This window comes from Microcaecilia unicolor, chromosome 5, assembly GCF_901765095.1.
Source record: "Microcaecilia unicolor chromosome 5, aMicUni1.1, whole genome shotgun sequence".
NCBI lineage: Eukaryota > Metazoa > Chordata > Amphibia > Gymnophiona > Siphonopidae > Microcaecilia > Microcaecilia unicolor.
Genome location: NC_044035.1, coordinates 275,839,360 through 275,857,993, shown reverse-complemented (window position 1 = coordinate 275,857,993; position 18,634 = coordinate 275,839,360). Strand labels below are relative to the sequence as shown.

At 40.1% G+C, this 18,634-nt stretch overlaps 1 protein-coding gene across 2 annotated transcripts in view; it reads left to right on the top strand.

Moving 5' to 3' along the window:
* The window catches only part of ROBO1 (roundabout guidance receptor 1), a 578,749-nt gene that overhangs the window by 354,971 nt on the left and 205,144 nt on the right, over positions 1 to 18,634 (top strand). For both annotated transcript variants that reach the window (XM_030204239.1, XM_030204238.1), the window contains exon 3: positions 6,863 to 7,020. In XM_030204239.1, coding sequence (XP_030060099.1) covers positions 6,863 to 7,020 — 158 coding nt within the window. The remainder of the gene's footprint in view (positions 1 to 6,862; positions 7,021 to 18,634) is intronic.

Genomic DNA, 18,634 nt, shown 5'->3' with positions numbered 1-18,634 from the left:
ATTTTTTCGCATTCAGCTGTTCTTTCTCTGCCATGAATTTCTCGACTCACTGAAATGCTTGGGACGCAAACATGATCCCTCTCATTTTATTCTTTGTTCACAGATGTCAAAGAGAGGGATTTGTGATAGAGGAAAGCAGAGAGAAAGGCTTTTCAGTGATGAGATTGGTCCATCAACATTAGCATTGTGAACTTCAGTCTCCTTGGGTCTAGCTGCTGCTGCTGCGAATATGTCAACATTAAAAGTGTCTTGGTCACTCTCAATATTATTGGTACTTACTGAGCGGTCATTATCCAGTTCCTGCATTTTCATCAGGCCAAGGGAATGCAATGCAGGACATCAGGAGGAAGCTGAAGTATCAAATTGGGACACCAAAAGCACTGAGGTCCCTAATGTCTTTGAAGCACCCTCAATGTGAGGACTGTTATCCCTTGTGCCATCAAAGAACAGTACCAACCTCTATGGATCTGATTGCCTGATTCTGATAGTCCTCAAGTGACTCAGAAGGATGTGGTCACTCCTACCGTGATGCCCTTTCCTTTTAGGGAAAGCAGTCTATGAGGAGCAGCTCATACAGAAGTTTGTGGAATGGGTGGACTGCTTCTTCGCTCAACACGATCCTGTAGCTTAGATAAAGATTGATCCGAATAATGCTCGAGACATGTACCCTACTTGAAAGAAACACCTCGGTTCTAGAGCCTGGAAGGGCTCAGAGTTGAGATAAGCTGCCCTGGTGCCTAAATATCATATGAAGCCTGACTGTTCTGGCAGTAGTGTGAGACAGGCAGAAGCTCAGACTGCACTGGCTGACTTCTGAGTCTGAGTCAAGAGCACTCCTGGGAGTATGATGAGGAACCATGGAGATTCTTGGTGGAGAGGTCAGCTGGTCTCCCTTCAGAGCCCTCCCCACAACATGAGAGATGCAAATCCCTACTAGAAGAGATATTTCATTGATTTTATATGGGAGGAGCCCAGGGTAGAAACATTGGATATCTTCCAATTCCTTGACTATCCTAAGGAAGCTGTGTTTCTGCCTGACAGAGAATCCTAAAGGATATATAGGTGAGAATGTGGGAGAGACACCTCTCTGTGTCTCCTATTAATAAAGTCAACCCTATGCATAGAGTCTAGAAGGTTCCAGGATTTGAGAAGCAACAACTTCCTCACCATTCTGTGGTGGTTGAATCTACTCTCAAAAATAGCCAAGAGTTCCAAGACTCTCTAGGAAGATGTCTCAGACATTTTAGTCTTATGGGAAGAGAGTGGGCCTCAAATCTTAAACCGGAAAAGCTTGCTGATGTGCCATGCCATGGAAAGAATCCTATCAGAGATAAAGTGTAAGAACCTGCTACTGTCATTAAGCAGCATAGTGACACCCCTCAATTTCTCTCCCAGCCCACTTCCAACCCAGTTTCCTCATCCAGGAGAGCAATGGAGGTTCTCTTACTATTAGGTGTAGGTATGTTTCAGCCTCCTATTTCTCTTGTTCCAGACAGCAGAGGGCCTAAGAGTCCCAACCTGCATCACATCCAAAACCAAGGACAGGGTTTGGACTGCCTCCATGAGAATATAGCTTCAGTTGCTGTATGTATTCCAGATGCCCTACTTGTAGGAGGGAGGCCGACTGTTTTTTCCAAGCGGATGATCCCTTCTAACCTCAGGATACCAGCCTCTAAGTTGCCCACTGAGAGCATTGAGGTTATCTCTCAGTATCAAGAAATCCTTACAAAAGAACTCTGTTCTTTGTTACAGGCCAATATGGTTGAATCTGTTCCACTGCAGGGAAGAAGGCAGAGATTTTATTCCAATTATTTTTCTGATCGCAATAAAGGTGGCAGGATACTACCTGATCCTAAATTTGAGGGCTTCAAACAAATATCTTGCAAAACAAGAGTTCAGGGTGGAATCCTTAAGCTCCACGTTTTCAAAAAGGGGAACTACCTATGTTGTCTGTTTATAAAGGACTACATTTTCTTCATTTATTCCCAGGCTGAGCTGACTCTGGAAGGTTATGTCCCAGCTCATAATAGCGGAGCTATGACTGCATCAGTACCCATATGAGATCAGCCTGCATAGAAGAGATTTGCAGCACTGTGACATGGACTTCTATCCATACTTTCACATCCCACAATTGATTAGAGTAGGACTGTGACACTAGGTTTGACCAGAAAGTCTTCCAGAATCTATGTTTAGAATTCAACTTCATTGCCCCTAGGCCCTTCTGTTTCATTTCCAGACTGTTGTCAAATAAATAAATAAATAAATAAGTAAGTAAGTAAATAAATAAATAAATAAATATATCATTAGACTATCAATTATTCTAATAATCACCCGGTCTATTTTTAGAAACACTGGGTTTCCTGAAGTCTAGGGTGAGCTATTAATGGAGGCACACTTTCTCTCCTCTCTGCGATAACCGTTTCTCTCTTCCACTCTATTACCTTCAATAACTGGCATTGTTCTCAACCCTCCACCGCCCCCCCTCCTATGATGACCAGATCTTAATTCTTACCTCTTCTTGAGGTTGAGGGCCTTGAGCTCAAGTCCTGCACCTTTGGAAAGGAATAGAGAACAAAACTGATAATATTATAATGCTTTTATATTGCTCCATGGTGCGACTGCACCTCAAGTATTCTGGCTAAAGGGAGATATACTACTACTACTACTTAACATTTCTAGAGCGCTACTAGGGTTACGCAGCGCTGTACAATTTAACAAAAAGGACAGTCCCTGCTCAAAGGAGCTTACAATCTAAAGGACGAAATGTCAAGTTGGTGCAGTCTAGATTTCTTGAATAGAGGTAAAGTGGTTAGGTGCCGAAGGCGACATTGAAGAGGTGGGCTTTGAGTAAGGATTTGAAGATGGGCAGCGAGTGGGCCTGGTGTATGGGCTCAGGGAGATTATTCTATGCATGGGGTGAGGTGAGGCAGAAAGGGCGGAGCCTGGAGTTGGCAGTGGTGGAGAAGGGTACTGAAAGGAGGGATTTGTCTTGAGAGCGGAGGTTACGGGTAGGAACGTAAGGGGAGATGAGGGTAGAGAGGTAAGGGGGGGGGCTGCAGATCGAGTGCATTTGTAGGTAAGTAGGAGAAGCTTGAACTGTATGCGGTACCTGATTGGAAGCCAGTGAAGTAATTTGAGGAGAGGGGTGATATGAGTATATCGGTCTAGGCGAAAGATAAGACGTGCAGCAGAGTTCTGAACGGACTGAAGGGGGGATAGATGGCAAAGTGGGAGGCCAGTGAGGAGTAGGTTGCAGTAGTCAAGGCGAGAGGTAATGAGGGAGTGAATGAGAGTTCGGGTGGTGTGTTCAGAGAGGAAAGGGCGAATTTTGCTAATGTTATAGAGGAAGAAATGACAGGTCTTGGCTATCTGCTGGATATGCGTAGAGAAGGAGAGGGAGGAGTCGAAGATGACTCCGAGGTTGCAGGCAGATGAGACGGGGGCGATGAGGGTGTTATCAACTGAGGTAGAGAGTGGAGGGAGAGGAGAAGTGGGTTTGGGTGGGAAGACAATAAGCTCGGTCTTGGCCATGTTCAGTTTCAGGTGGTGGCTGGACATCCAGGCAGCAATGTCGGATAAGCAGGCCGATACTTTGGCCTGGGTTACCGCAGTGATGTCTGGTGTGGAGAGATAAAGATATGATAGAGGTCTATAAAATACTGAGTGGAGTGGAACAGGTAGACATGAATCGCTTGTGTACTCTTTTCAAAAATTCAAGGACTAGGGGGCATGCAATAAAGCTACCAAGTATTATGTTTTAATGAAATTGTAGAAATATTTCTTCACTAAACATGCAATTATACTTTGGTATTCATTGTCAGAGAATGTGATAAAAGCAGTTAGCTTAGCAGGGTTTAAAAAAGGTTTGAACAAGTTTCTAAAAGAAAAGTCCATAAGCTATTATTAAGATAGACTTCGGAAAATCCGTTGCTAAACGCGCTGTGATGGCTGAGAGAGACCTGGAGGGGCATAATTGAAAGGGACATCCAAATAGTTTTGATTTGGGTGCCCTCGCATGTCCCGATCCCCGATTCTTGGAGGTGGTCATTTCGGTCACGTAAGGAAAACACGTCCAAGAGAAGGACGCCCATCACAAAATCTGAAGGGAAAAACATCCACGTGCTCGTCAGGGACGTCCTTCACTTTAAAAAAAAAAAAAAAAAAGGATGTCCCTGACGAGCACTTGGATTTTTCTTCCGATTTTTGTGATGGGCGTCCTCCTCTGCATGGGTCCGGCGCAGCCCCAATGAGAGGTGCAGGCCTCGCGTTAGGTTTTCCACGGTGCATGCGGTCGGAAAACGGCTGTGCATCTGCCTTGCATGCGCATTATAATACTAATTAGCTCATTATAATATCCTGTAGATCATTTGCATTCCGTTTTCGTTAGCTGCTACCATGACAGGAAAATGGCTCGGCGAACCCTTTTCTGCATGTGTTGTTTTACTACTTGCTTGCTAGACTGGCTAGAACTGGTTTATTTATTTATTTTGTAGCATTTGTATCCCACATTTTCCCTCCGATTTGCAGGCTCAATGTGGCTTACATGTGCCGTAATGGCGGTTGCCATTTCCGGGTAGCAGAGTACAGAAGGCATTACATTAAGGTGCATACATACATGATAAAGAAGAATACATTGTGGTAGTGTGTATTGGTTCCTGCATGATAGATAGGATTGTAACATACATTAGGTCATTGCTGGCTCGTTAAGTTTAGTGCATCTGACCCTGAGTTACTATAGGTTAGTGAATTCTGTGGTAAATTAAGCTGAAGAAAATGTGATATTTTACCACAGCTTAGTAACTTCTCCCTAATTGCCACAAGATTATGTTGATTTTGCTCTTTTGAGTGTGGTAGTGTAATTGCCATGGTAGTTCATTAAATACATAGAAATAAAGGGTAACGTCTTTGTTGACCTTGTTTGCATGTGTTTCTGTTTATGAAAGTGTACAGAAAGCACACCCTATATTTTAATGTGTGTTAATGCTTCTCTAATGTCTTGGCTTTGTTATCCAATACCTATTTATAAACTTGAGTTTGTGTCTCAGGAACAGTCATTGATAAATCAGTTGCAATTGAAGAACTTGTGTAGAACATCATTTTTTCTGCTTGTTTTTGTATTTCTTTCTTCTCATGTCACATACCTTGTGGTTTTTTTCTTAATCCTGCTCAAGCACAACATATTTCTCTTCATGGAAAAGAAGAGCAGATTAATGGGAATTTTTTTTTTTTTTTTTTGGTTAAGGAACAAGTTTGAGCTAATTCTAATCAGCGTTAAAATGTCTGTTTCCCACACAGTCAAGAATTTCAGATTAAAACTGCTGTTGTATCTTTGTTGTCTAGCCAAGATAAAACGGAAACTAACATGCTCTATATGCTAGTAAGTAGCAAAAAAATGTTTTTGTTGTAAACTTTGTAGTGCAAAATCTTTTGTGAAATTAAACATTAAATTTCTGGATATTTCAACTGGGGAGCTAGAGCTTAAGGAAAGAGCATTCTGAACTCCTAATCTTCTCTCCTGCTGGACACCATCCAACTGGTGACTGGCTACTCCCTTTCTGGAAGGTTAATAAGATTCTGGGAGGATAATAAGATGGGTAAATACTGTCTTTATTGGCTCATTCCTTTGGAACAATTTTGGTTACTGTTTAAACTGGCAAGATCTAAATACAAATTCTATGTGTATTCATTTTTATGCTCATTTCTTAAGCCATATCCAATTGCTGTATCCTCTTATGCCTGGACAAAAGTTCCAGGCTTGGATGCCTTGGTAATACAATATTGCCACAAAGCTTTTGGCTCAGTCTACTTTAGTGTGGGATATTTTTAAGGAAACTAATAAGACCTTAATGAAAAAAAAATATTTATTATATAATAATAATAATAATAATAGTGCTATATAGAAAGCATGCTTTATCTGGAAGGAAATAAACAAGGGTTATGATAAAAACTATGGGCTCCTTTTACAAAGCCGTACTAGTGGTTCCCGTGCATCAAATGTGATAAAGCCCACAGGAACTGAATGGGCTTCGTCGCATTTGCTGCGCCAGAATTGCTAGCGCAGCTTTGTAAAAGGAGCCCTAAGAGCCTCAACTATTTTGGAATTTTTCCTATATGACCAGCATGCATGTTCTACAAAGTATTTACAGTCAGTTATACATACTGAGATTAAGGACACATATTGGAAATAATAAAGCTTTAGAAATGTAGTATCATTTTCTGTTCAAATAAATTAAAAGTTTTAGGCGTTCACATAACCCTTATTCTAAAACAGGGTTTCTCAACAAATTCCTTAGGGCACACCTAGCCAATCAAGTTGTTAGGAAACCCACAGTAAATATACATGAGAGGGATTTGTATGCCCTACCTTCATTGTTATAACAGTCTATCTCATGCATATTCATTGTGGTTGTCATGGAAACCTGACTGGCTTGGTGTGTCCCAAGGACCACTGTTCTAAAACTATACTTCCAAACATTTTGTATTCTTTTTGTTCGCCTGTATATAAGGTAAGAGGACCATATACGGTAGAATTAATAGGCAAAACAGTAGGATAGTCTTTAAAAGAATTGGATCTTTATACTTTTCTTTTTTTAAATCAATATGTCACATCTGTTCACAATTCATTTTAACCTTCTTGCTTACCGGAAGTGTGTGGTTTTTTGTTTGTTTGTTTGTTTGTTTGTTGTTTTTTTTTTTTTTGTTTAAATTGAATTTGGCAACTTAGCATATGAAATAATCTAATTTAGACACAACTCATTGGTGGTTATTGCTACTACACAGTAAAAAGTGTTATTGGAAGTAGAATTAGTAGTAGTAGTAGAAAAAAAAATTAACCAGATCATTTTCTTGATTATCTCTCTAGTACTAAGAGATGACTTCAGACAGAATCCTTCTGATGTAATGGTGGCTGTAGGAGAACCTGCAGTGATGGAATGCCAGCCTCCACGAGGTCATCCAGAACCCACCATCTCCTGGAAGAAAGATGGGTCCCATTTAGATGACAAGGATGAAAGAATAACTGTAAGTTTGTGCATTTTTTATGAGCTTTTTATTCATCCCCCCTCCCCCTGTGAGGTGATCCTGTAAAGGAGAGAGAAAATTATAGAAATATTCTTAAGAAGATTGATATCAAAATTGCATAACCATCTGTACTGGCATTTAGAGGCACTACTACTACTTATCATTTCTATAGCGCTACAAGACGTATGCAGCGCTGTACGATGGACACAAAGAGACAGTCCCTGTTCGACAGAACTTACAATCTAATTAGGACAATCTAATTAGAACAATGTCCACATCTTTCTGAGCTTCCTTGGTATTAAATTTAGGGGCCTTTTTACCAAACTCTGGTAAAAAGTGGCCTTAGCGCATTCTTAAGTGGGTCGTTCCTGTGTGCTAACGCCATTTTTACTGCAGAGGTAAAATGGCTGATTTTTCTATTTCTATTATTAATGGCCACACACTAATTTTCCCATTAGCATGTGAGCTCCTACAGCCACCCATTATGTAGGTGGTAAGGGCCCACATGCTAACCACATACTAATTGGTTAGCATGCGGCAGTGTAACTGTGCTAACTGATTAGCGCAGAACACGTCCACTCTGCACCCCTAGACCCGTCCCCAGTGGTTACCGCATGCACATGCAGAAATTACAGTGGGATACCCACAGTAAGCCCTTTTTGTGCTGCAGTAAACACGTGTTAGAGTTTACAGCAGCATAGTAAAAAGACCCTTTACTTACATAAGCAAAGACACCACTGTTCAAATATTATCAAGGAACTAATTTTCTGTTGAAGAAGTCTAGAAAAGATTATGCGCGTGCTAACGTTTGGTTCATAGGCATTTAAAAGTAAGCTTTTTCTTTTGAGAAGTTTCATAAATGTTTGCATTTGTGGAGTAATTTAATAAAGATTTTTTTCCATGTGTGAAGCATGTGTTTACACATGGAGAATGCTTTTTATGACATTGGAGACCTGGGGAACTGGGTTGGTTTCCCACTGCTGCCTGATGTTGGCAATGGGTTGAAATCGTGGATAACCAGGTTCAGTACCCTTTGCAGCTCCGAGTGACCCTGGGCAAGTCACTTAACCCTCTGTTACCCCAGGTACAGTAGTAGTACAATGCACTACTTAGATTGTGAGCAAACTAGGGAAAGACCAATACCTGTAAAATGAAACTGTAAGCTGCTTAGGTCTAAGCAGTATAAAAATACTTGAATGAATGAATTAATTGCATACAGGATACATGCATAAAATGGTGTATCACAAGTTTGTGCTTACTGTTCTGTGGTCTCTGTGTAGGTGTTCCTAGTGGTGTTTGAGCAGAGCTATGATGTATACATATTTTATTTTACAAAGTACCCATCATCCATAGAGTATACACAGTCATTTACACATTTGGAGCTGGTATACATTTTTGTTTGAAAATTTGTGTACTACTGGGGCCAGGTCTGAGAGTTTATTTAATAAAGTAGGCACTTCTTAAGATATTTCTCTTAGGTGTTTTGTTAAGGAGATTATTCCCTCAGTATTTACATTCTGTGATTGAAAGGCTAATGAGCTTTCTGCAATAGGCCATGGCAAAAAAATTCATGGGTTTAGTTATTCTAATTGTTGGCATGAAGATAACAACATCTGAGCTGATAAAACTCGATCACTGATGTAAGAGCTTTAATAGTTTATAAGTAACATGAATGCTGCTCTAACAGTCATCCAAGATGTCTTTCCATATGTTGAGGAGCTTACAGCATCTGAAGGTTTATGGCTTCCTGTTAAGACCATCTGGTTAACCAGTGTGAATCACAGGGCTGCTGCTTTAGGCGGTAGAAAGCAAATGGTGGCCATTGGGATGTCTTTCTTTCTATCTTCGCAATTCAAGCAATGAAGAGGTACTCTTAGAATCAGCCACTAAAATACACAGTTAATGAGCATTTAGAAATCATTGATCTTCTTGTGGAACTGCAAGTTCTGTTAATGTATTAACATACATAATATTTTTGATCCTACACAAATCCCTTTTTGCCTCCTTCCCTTCCCCTGTAAGACATGTACATGCATGCACACATTTGTTTATACTCTTCATAATAGCAGCTTTGAAACAAGTGATTTATTTTTTCTTGTTCCCACGCATTGTCCTGTGCAAAATGAATTCCGGGAAGTCTGAGATAAACCTTCAAAAGAGTATGCATGTCTATTTTCATGGTTTCTTCATTGAGTGAATGATAACCTTCTTAAATGTGCTTCTTCTCCTTTGCTAAATTTTTGTGTTCGTCTTCTACTTTTGAGAACAAAGACATTCCCCAGAGCAAAGGCAGATATGCTCCTTCTCTGTAAAACACCTGTACTTTGTTCTTAAATATGGGCTTATTATTGTAAAGCAGCTGGAAAGGGCGCCCATTAGAGAATGAAAAGTTCTGAATCTTAAGGTGGCTGCCTCCACAGTCCTATTGAAAACAAATTAAGGGGACTTTTTACTAAAGTGAGGAAAAGCTTTGCCCTTAGTGATACAGGAAATGCCCTGCATGTGCATTAAAAGTTGGGAACATTCTATCATGTTTCCTTACAGTTACCACACCGAAAAAAAATTTACTATTCAGTATGAGAATAATTCTATTAAGGAGTGCAGTTTTAAGTTAGAGAATTGCACGGGGACTAGAATGTAACCCGTCCCCATACCTGTAGGTATCTAACTCATCCCCACTGCAAATAATCTCATCCAGCCCCTGCCGCACCGCAGTCACCTTGCTCCACCCCCACCAAGAAAGAGATCTGCATGAAATATTTATTTTTATTGTTTTGACTTATGAAAACCACTTGTCCCTGAAACATGCTCAAAACAGAATAATCCATTTGTACAAAAGAGATGAGGTGATGTGATTCCATGTGCCTCAATGAAAGGAGAGTTTATTTTTACTTCAATCTTTATAACACCAGGCTTCCCAAGGCAGATTATACAAGAATTAAGATGAACCCATCAATAAATAGGATATCCTCACTGAAATTTGGCCATGTATTTACTGTATTGTATAGAACAATGAGTACAAAACAGCCTTTATTAGTGCTGTTTCTTCCAGCAATAATTTTTGAAGCTGTTTTAGTGATACTCAGTTTTTATTTCATGATATTTATATCTACATATGGGAAGCTTTCAAATAAATTAAAAAGCTATCAAATAAGTAAACAAAAAAAATCTTTTGTCCTCCACCTTTCAAGTCACTGCCTACCAGCTGGAACAGCTTTTGCATTTTTACAGATGGACCATGCATAGGCAGTCCCTTATTTCTTAAAATCTTTTGCTATTGTTTTGGGTGAACCACTGTGGCGGCAATTTCTGCCTACTGACTTCACCCATTGGGCTAGATAGCCTCTTACCATCTACTGTTCTCAGTCATCGGAGTACTTCTGCAGGAGGACTGTGCCTGGGCATGCGTCCAAGGCACAATCCTCCTGCAGAAGTTGTTTGACAGCAGCACCTTCCCTCCCTCCCTCTCTATCCTAGTGGTCTAGTGCCCCAAGGCCCCCAATCCCCCCTGCATACCTGGAAGCAGGAGGAGGAAGTGAGCACTCCCTCCTCCTGCAAGTGCTGCCTCAAAATTACGGCGCCTTGCCTGGTGCATCCTGTAATGCACTAGACAGGGCTTTAGTACCATATAAGGATGCACTGGGCAGGGTAGAGCGCTGCCATTTTGAGGCTGCACTTGCAGGAGGAGAGAGTTCTTACGCCCTCCTCCTGCTTTCAGGTACGAGTGGAGGTTTTTTTGGGGGTGTGTGGCTAGGGGTTAGCATCTGTGTGTGGGTGGGGAGTAGGGGGGGTCTGGAGTTCCACCGGAGCTACAGCCTCTTTGTTTTGGGAGGGATTTGGAGGAACCGTAAGCATGCAAGTGCTTGATGGACAGGGTCTCCCCATTTCTCCCCAATGCCCTGCCAAACCCTAATGCCAGCTCTAAGCTGGGGTAGGGTTTGCTACAAGAGCAGCACTCTTGTGTAGAACGCTGCCTGCTGAGCAGGGGAGGAATGGGTAATATCCTGTTTTGTATGCATTTGCATTCTCATTGTGTTCAGAGCTGTTACACGCATTCACCAGCTCTGATCATCAGAGGGCGTCAAACGTGGGTGATAGTATGGCGCTAATGACCTCTAGCACATGCATTTGCTTTTGATCATCTGCTTGTTAGTGCGCACCAATATTTGGTGACGCATACTTTGCAGGTTAGTCACTAAATGTTTTTCATGTTGTGTCAGATTTGTACTTTAAAAGGATTCTTGGAGGACATAGCCCGTCATTCATTAATACATGCTATATTTATATCTAGGTTAGACTATCCAGCTTATTTTTGAAAGAGAAAGACGCCCATATTTCGACCCAAATCGGGAGATGGGTGTCTTTCTCCCGTGGGCGAACAAATCGGTATAATCGAAAGCTGATTTTGGTCGTCTTCAACTGCACTTTCCGTCGCAGGAACGAACAAAGTTGACAGGGGCGTGTCGGAGGCGTGGTGAAGGTGGGACTGGGGCATGGTTATTGGCCGAGGACAGATGGGCGTCTTTAGCTGATAATCGAAACAAGAAGGGCGTTTTGGACGAGAATTTGGTCCGCTTTATTTGGACCTTTTTTTTCAGGTCCAAGTCCCAAAAAAGTGCCCCAACTGACCAGATGACCACTGGAGGGAATCGGGGATCACCTCTCCTGACTCCCCCAGTGGTCACTAACCCCCTCCCACCAAAAAAACCCACTCCAAGTATAAGACAGGTAAATATGAAAAACTGATCAATGAAAAAACCTATGTAGATTACTAAAAATTCTTTAAAATATCTCACCTGGGGTTACAGATTGAGAGCTCACACTTAACAATAATGTCAAGAAAGTCTGCACAGGATGTCTAAAAGAAAAGACCACATAGTGATAAACACAGTGACAAAACTGCCCTGAAACTACCAAATCTCTGTGAACGAACATTTTGTTACAATAAGCCAAATTTCAGCTGAGAAACAAAAGTTCTGAGATGATGCTGTTGTTCACTGAAATCAGGTTTCTGCCACTAGCTCTGGAATGAAAACTGCAGCAAAACTAGATATCATGTTTAAATCCTAACTGTGGGCAAACTGAAATCGTGACATCTGCTTTTTGAGTGACAGTGGGTAACATCAGCAAGTAACACCAGCAAGTGAAAAAACATCCATTAGAACAGCACAAGTATTTTCTGGTTGTGATTGTTGCTTATTGCTTTCGTCTGTGATAGGTATAACTTATCCAAGGGGAGAACACTCACTAGCCTAAATAAAATGAGTTGGTGCCTTCAAGACAGTGCCTCTTGGCAGGTCACATAAGTACATAAGTATTGCCATACTGGGACAGACTGAAGGTCCATCAAGCCCAGCATCCTGTTTCCAATAGTGGCCAATCCAGGTCACAAATACCTGGCAAGATCCCAAAAAAGTACAAAACATTTTATGCAGTTTATCCCAGAAATAAGCAGTGGATTTTCCCCAAGTCTGTTTTAATAATGGTCTATGGACTTTTCCTTTAGGAAGCAGTCCAAACCTTTTTTTAAACCCTGCTAAGCTAACTGCCTTTACCACATTCTCTGGCAACGAATTCCAGAGTTTAATTATACGTTGAGTAAAGAAAAGTTTTCTCCGATTCATTTTAAATTTACTACTTTGTAGCTTCATTGAATGCCCCCTAGTCCTAGTATTTTTGGAAAGAGTATTTTATTTTATTTATTTGTGGCATTTATACCCCGCTCTTTCCCGCTCGATAGCAGGTTCAGTGCGGCTTACAAAGTATGGTACATAGTATCACAGAGATAGTACAAAGTATGGTACAAAGTATCATGGAGATAATACAAAGTATGGTACAAAGTATCATGGAGATAACACAGTTATAAAGAGTGGGACAATAGTATGCAATGTGGGGAAAGGATTGGAGTGTGGGTATTGTTTGTGGTGTGTGTTAGGTTTGAGACTTTGTAGGGTCGTTTGGGTAGGCTTGTTTGAATAGGTAAGTCTTCAGCAGCTTTTGGAAGGTTAGGTGTTCGCTGGTTTTTCGGATATGTCGAGGTATGGCATTCCAGAGTTGGCTGCCTATAAACAGAGAAGTTGGATGCGTAGTAGGTTTTGTATTTGAGGCCTTTACAGTTGGGAAGATGAAGATTGAGATATGTTCGAGAAGAGTTGGACCGGTTCCTGGCTGGAAGATCGATCAGGTTGGACATATAGCTTGGAGATTCACCATTGAGAATCTTGTGGATCATAGGTGCTTCACGTCTACCCTTTCCACTCCACTCCACTCATTATTTTATAGACCTCTATCATACCTCCCCTCAGCTGTCTTTTCTCCAAGCTGAAGAGCCTTAGCCTTTCCTCATAGGGAAGTCATCCCATCCCCTTTATCATTTTTGTCGCCCTTCTCTGCACCTTTTCTAATTCCACTATATCTCTTTTGAGATGTGATGACCAGTATTGAATACAATATTTGAGGTGCGGTTGCACCATGGAGCGATACAAAGGCATTATATCGTCCTCAACTAGTAAAGTCAGGGTCGGGCAGCTCTTTGGCTATTCATTTGATAAATTAAACATTACGCAAATATAAGCAGGTATTTTGCATAGCAGCATAGTTAGTGTCAGCAGATTGTCCAAGGCTTTTCTAGGAATGGAAGACAATTCAGTACCTCACTATAGATGAAGGATTAAAATTTATTAGAGCAAGCATGAACCTTCATTGAGTGCATTCTGCTTATTCTGAGGTTAACAAGATTTCATTTTATGTCAGATGAAGACACCAAATTCATTGCCTCATGGAACAAAAATGAATGGAAAAGCAACTCTGTAGTCTTTTATGTGTTGATAATTGTGCTTCATCTGAGGTAATGTTGGGTCATTGCAAGGCTAGCTTCTGGCAGTTCCATTTGATTAAATGTCATGGCTAGTTTGACACTTCATACACATCAGTAGTTCACTGTCCATCAAAACTGTCATCGTACTCTTTATTGCAAGGATTTACAGTACTTGAAAGTTTAAAATGATACCACTTTCTTCATAAGTCAAGTCAGTTAACAGGAAACTCTATTGGGAGGTATTTCAAACCCCATTTTGCATAGGATATCCAAGTCAGGACAGTAACAAATTCTTGAGTATTTTTACAAGTTCACCGAATGCAAAGCCTTTTGTACAATGCATACTTGGATGTGCAGGAGTACCTGTATGTATGTAGCTGCATATATAGCAGAAGCAGCCATTTATTAAAAAAAAAAAAAAAGGAGCAGATGCACTTGGGATGTTAAGCATGTAATCATGGAGTTTGTAAACTTACATATACAAGAGGAGCCAATTATAAAGTTGTAAACCTCAAATTCTAAGCTTTTTGTTAGTGGCAGAGAAAAAAAACAAACCACAATCACCCCCTCAATCATAAGATCCCCAGTTCCAAATGAGCTGTTAGCTCGCACTTCTGTGTAAATGGTGAGGAGGAAATATTTTTTGAAATCCACGTGTATTCTGATTGTAAAATAGGGAAATACACATGTTCTCTCATACCACACCTGTATCATGCCTCCTTGAATCCGTAGACATTAAGGGGTGCTTAATGTCAGTCCTTGAGGTCCATAACCCAATTGGGTTTTCAGGATTATCACAAAGAAAATGCATGAGATCTATTTGCATACAGTGGAGGCAGTGAATGTAAATAAATCTCATGCATATTCATTATACTATCACTACAAGGGTTACACTCACTTTTAATTAGTCACCTGTATCATATAACCATCAGTTTGACTAATGTTTACCTTTTACTATATTTATACATATTACAATATACATTCCTTCATTGTTATTTATTAATTAATGTATCTTTACATCCATACTTTCAAATAGATAAATCTCACATTCCCCCAACAAATCTCCTCAAACAGCAATCCTCTGGACTTTATAATGTAATAATGTCCCACATATCGTATTGTCAACAGTAGTCTACAAGGTACAACCCTACAGGTTACACCGTCTCCTTATATTAAAATACTGGCAACACCTCAATATATCCAGGATATATATTCCAAAGATAGCTCCAGCAGAATTGAGTCTTAGATATTACAGTTTAGCTCTACTTTCTGTAATTTAAAAAACAAACAAACAAACAACATTTCAGTGGGTCTGATATTCAAAAGTATTTGGCAGCTAAGACCAACTTACTAAGAGCTTGGAATTTTTGATTGTATAAGTTGTTATACGGTCAAACGTTATGCATGTTCAATTGGATGGTATTGTGGGCATTTCGGGGGGGGGGGGGGGCAGAGCACTAATACTATGGCTTCCTCCTCTTAGGGCCATTGTTAGTGGGTGCAAAGAGGTCAGTTGCCCTGGGTTTCTATACCACAGGGAGCCCCCAAGATTCTTAAACCTGAAAGTGGTACAGTCTTCTGGCAGACTTCGGGATCCATTCACAAATTTCTGACCTTGGTCCCAGCATGTTTTACTCCATTCCTGTTTCTTGGCCCTGTCCAAGTTCTGTGTGACAGATGCAGAATTCTGCACAGATTCTACTTGTGAGGTTGTGCAGATTTTCTCAGAAGTAATTCTGGTATTCTAAGCAGTATTAGAACAAGTTTTCTCTCTGCTTTGCCAACTATTTTTGGTATTTTCTGAACCATTCATTTATGCACTATGTAATTTTCGGCTGGATATGTGATCACACATATCCCAAATGCAAATCTATTTGTCCACTCCAAATCCTCGACTCTTTTCCACTAAACTAACTGATGAAAGTCAATGTTAGGTTTTTTTTTTTTTTTTGTTACATTTGTACCCCGCACTTTCCCACTCATTCGTCCTTTAGATTGTAAGCTCTCCTGAGCAGGAACCATCCTGATTTGTTAATTTGTTAATTTGTACAGCGCTGCGTAACCCTAGTAGCGCTCTAGAAATGTTAAGTAGTAGTAGTAGTAAGTAGTCATGGCAGGCTCAATGCGGCAGGCGATGGAGGGTTAAGTGACTTGCCCAGAGTCACAAGGAGCTGCCTGTGCCGGGAATCAAACTCAGTTCCTTAGTTCCCCAGGACCAAAGTCCACCACCCTAACCACTAGGCCACTCCTCCACTCAGGCCCTGATGCTCAAAAGTAAACGCGGTTGCTAGAGGCCATTAGAGCCGTATTGGTGCCTGCATTTACCTGTGCAGAACGTTCAGAGTGCTCTAGCGTGGAAAACAATGTGTGTGTGTGGCAGGCCTTAGTACAGATAGCATGCAAATGTAGTCAAGCTCATATTAATGAGATCATTTTGTATTCCTCCCCAATGCTCAGAAAAGAGTGCCCTAAACATTACCGCTGTGAAAAAATAATGGCAGGTCAAATCAGGCTTTAGCGTGTTGAAAAAGAGATTTTCCCATGATCCTCATGCTTCTCTTATGCTTCTTTCTGCAAAATTTGCTGGTTTTGATTGCCTTGCCCGTGCAAGCCCTTAAGCGCTGGTTGTGAGAAACAGCAGACCCCCACACATTAGCATCTCTTTCCTGCAGTCATACTAACAAATAAATAAATAAATGCCTATTGAAAACACACATTGGCATCCGTTTCCTGCATTTAATATAAACACACTTTGGTGTCTGTTTCCAGCATCTGAAAAAAAATAAAAATTCTTATATTTAGGCCGCAGAAAACAGACGCCAATGTGTGCTTCACGTTTGAGTTTTACCAGGTGCATGAACTCAGGATCTGAGCTTAATGCAGAACTTTTCTGTGCATGCGCCAAGCACAATCCTCCCTCCTAACTCCCTAATTGTCAACGCTATGAGTGTGCCTATATTTGCATCTCATTAGCGTTGAGCATTAGAGCATTGTTTTTCTGTGCTGTTCCGGTGGTATTTTTACGGCGCTATTCAGAACAGCACTAGACTTTTGAGCATCGGGGCATCCCATAATAAGCACTTTTAAGCTGTGGTAAGCGCATGCAGGTGCTTACCACAGTTTAGTGAAAGGACACTTTTTTAAAAATTTCTTTATTTAATAGCTTTAAGTATTCCTTTTTCTTTAACAAGTATCTTGCTGTTGGTCTAAAAAATCATATGCAAATCACCTTAATCTTACTATTGTGTATGTCCTGCATATCCCTGCTATATATTGCCTTGAGTCTTTACATAGGCAGTAAATAATCCAAATAATACTAATACATCCGCATAGTAGATAATGGTACTTTTCCATTTACTCTTCTGAAATAGTTATATTATTATATACAATTAATCTCTAAGTTGGAACTTGCTATGTATATTTTTTCAAATAGTACTCTGGAATGCAAGTTATACTCTCTTTGGAAACTTTCACTTTCTAACGGAGGAAAAGACTTCAGAAATTCTGCACAATGCTCTCGCACTATTTCTATTTGCAGACTGCTTTCTTTCCTTTGCCAGTGATTGACCACTCTGTTTAGGATAAGGTGCAGAGTCACCATCAGTCTAAAAAACCTCCTTGTAATTTTAAAGATATGCTGAATAAATTGTTTTTCATTTAATCATCACGTTTTTAGTTTTTTTTACACTTTTACACTTTTACACTTGTCTTCCCGACTGCATATGCCACAAATCAGATAAGTGTAAAAGTGTAAAAAAAACTAAAAACGTGATGATTAAATGAAAAACAATTTATTCAGCATATCTTTAAAATTACAAGGAGGTTTTTTAGACTGATGGTGACTCTGCACCTTATCCTAAACAGAGTGGTCAATCACTGGCAAAGGAAAGGAAGCAGTCTGCAAATATAAATAGTACGAGAGCACTGTGCAGAATTTCTGAAATCGTTTCCTCCGTTAGAAAGTGAAAGTTTCCAAAGAGAGTATAACTTGCATTCCAGAGTACTATGTGCTATTATATACACCAGTAGCAGCTGTACAACAAAATTAGAAGGTGAAAGAAATTGGAAGTGCTCAGTTTTATTTGTGGGTGTAGCTCAATAAAATCCAAGACAACCCCTCTATAGTATAAGGAACTAAGCTGTATGTTGAGAAGGATGTTCCAAGAGATCCCATTGTAATACTCCAGTAGGATGGATGGGACAGTCCTCAAGAATTTTGATGGTAGCAGGAGAATAGAATGCTGTTTATGAGAATGGTGAAGAGAAGGAGGAAAGTAAAACATAGAAGAATACCACACCTCTGCTGTACAAGATAGGAGAAGAAAAGGTGGGGTGACCAAAAGGAGATAAGGATGTCACAGGAGCCACACTGTTGGAACCAGTCACATCAATAAACTGGTTCCAACAGTATGGATCTGGATAGGAGAAAGAGTCACCTATTTTATTAGTATTTGCTCTCTTTATATATATATGTTGCTTATAGCCGGGTTCAGTCCCTGTGTCTTTAAATAGAATAGGACAACAAATCTTTATCATATATATATATATATATATATATATATATATATATATATATATATATATATAAAGGTGAAATCTACTCTCTAAAGAAGAGGGGCAGGAGAAGGATAAAATTGATATGCTTGATTTGGAAGGGATGAAAATAAATTGTTTTCTGTTATCTGCCAGAAAATCTATTGGCATGAACTTATGATGTTATTTTTATTGTTGTTTTATTTTTGTAATAAGAGTAGACTGTTTCCTCATCAGAGAGCTAAATTTTGTAGTTACGAATAA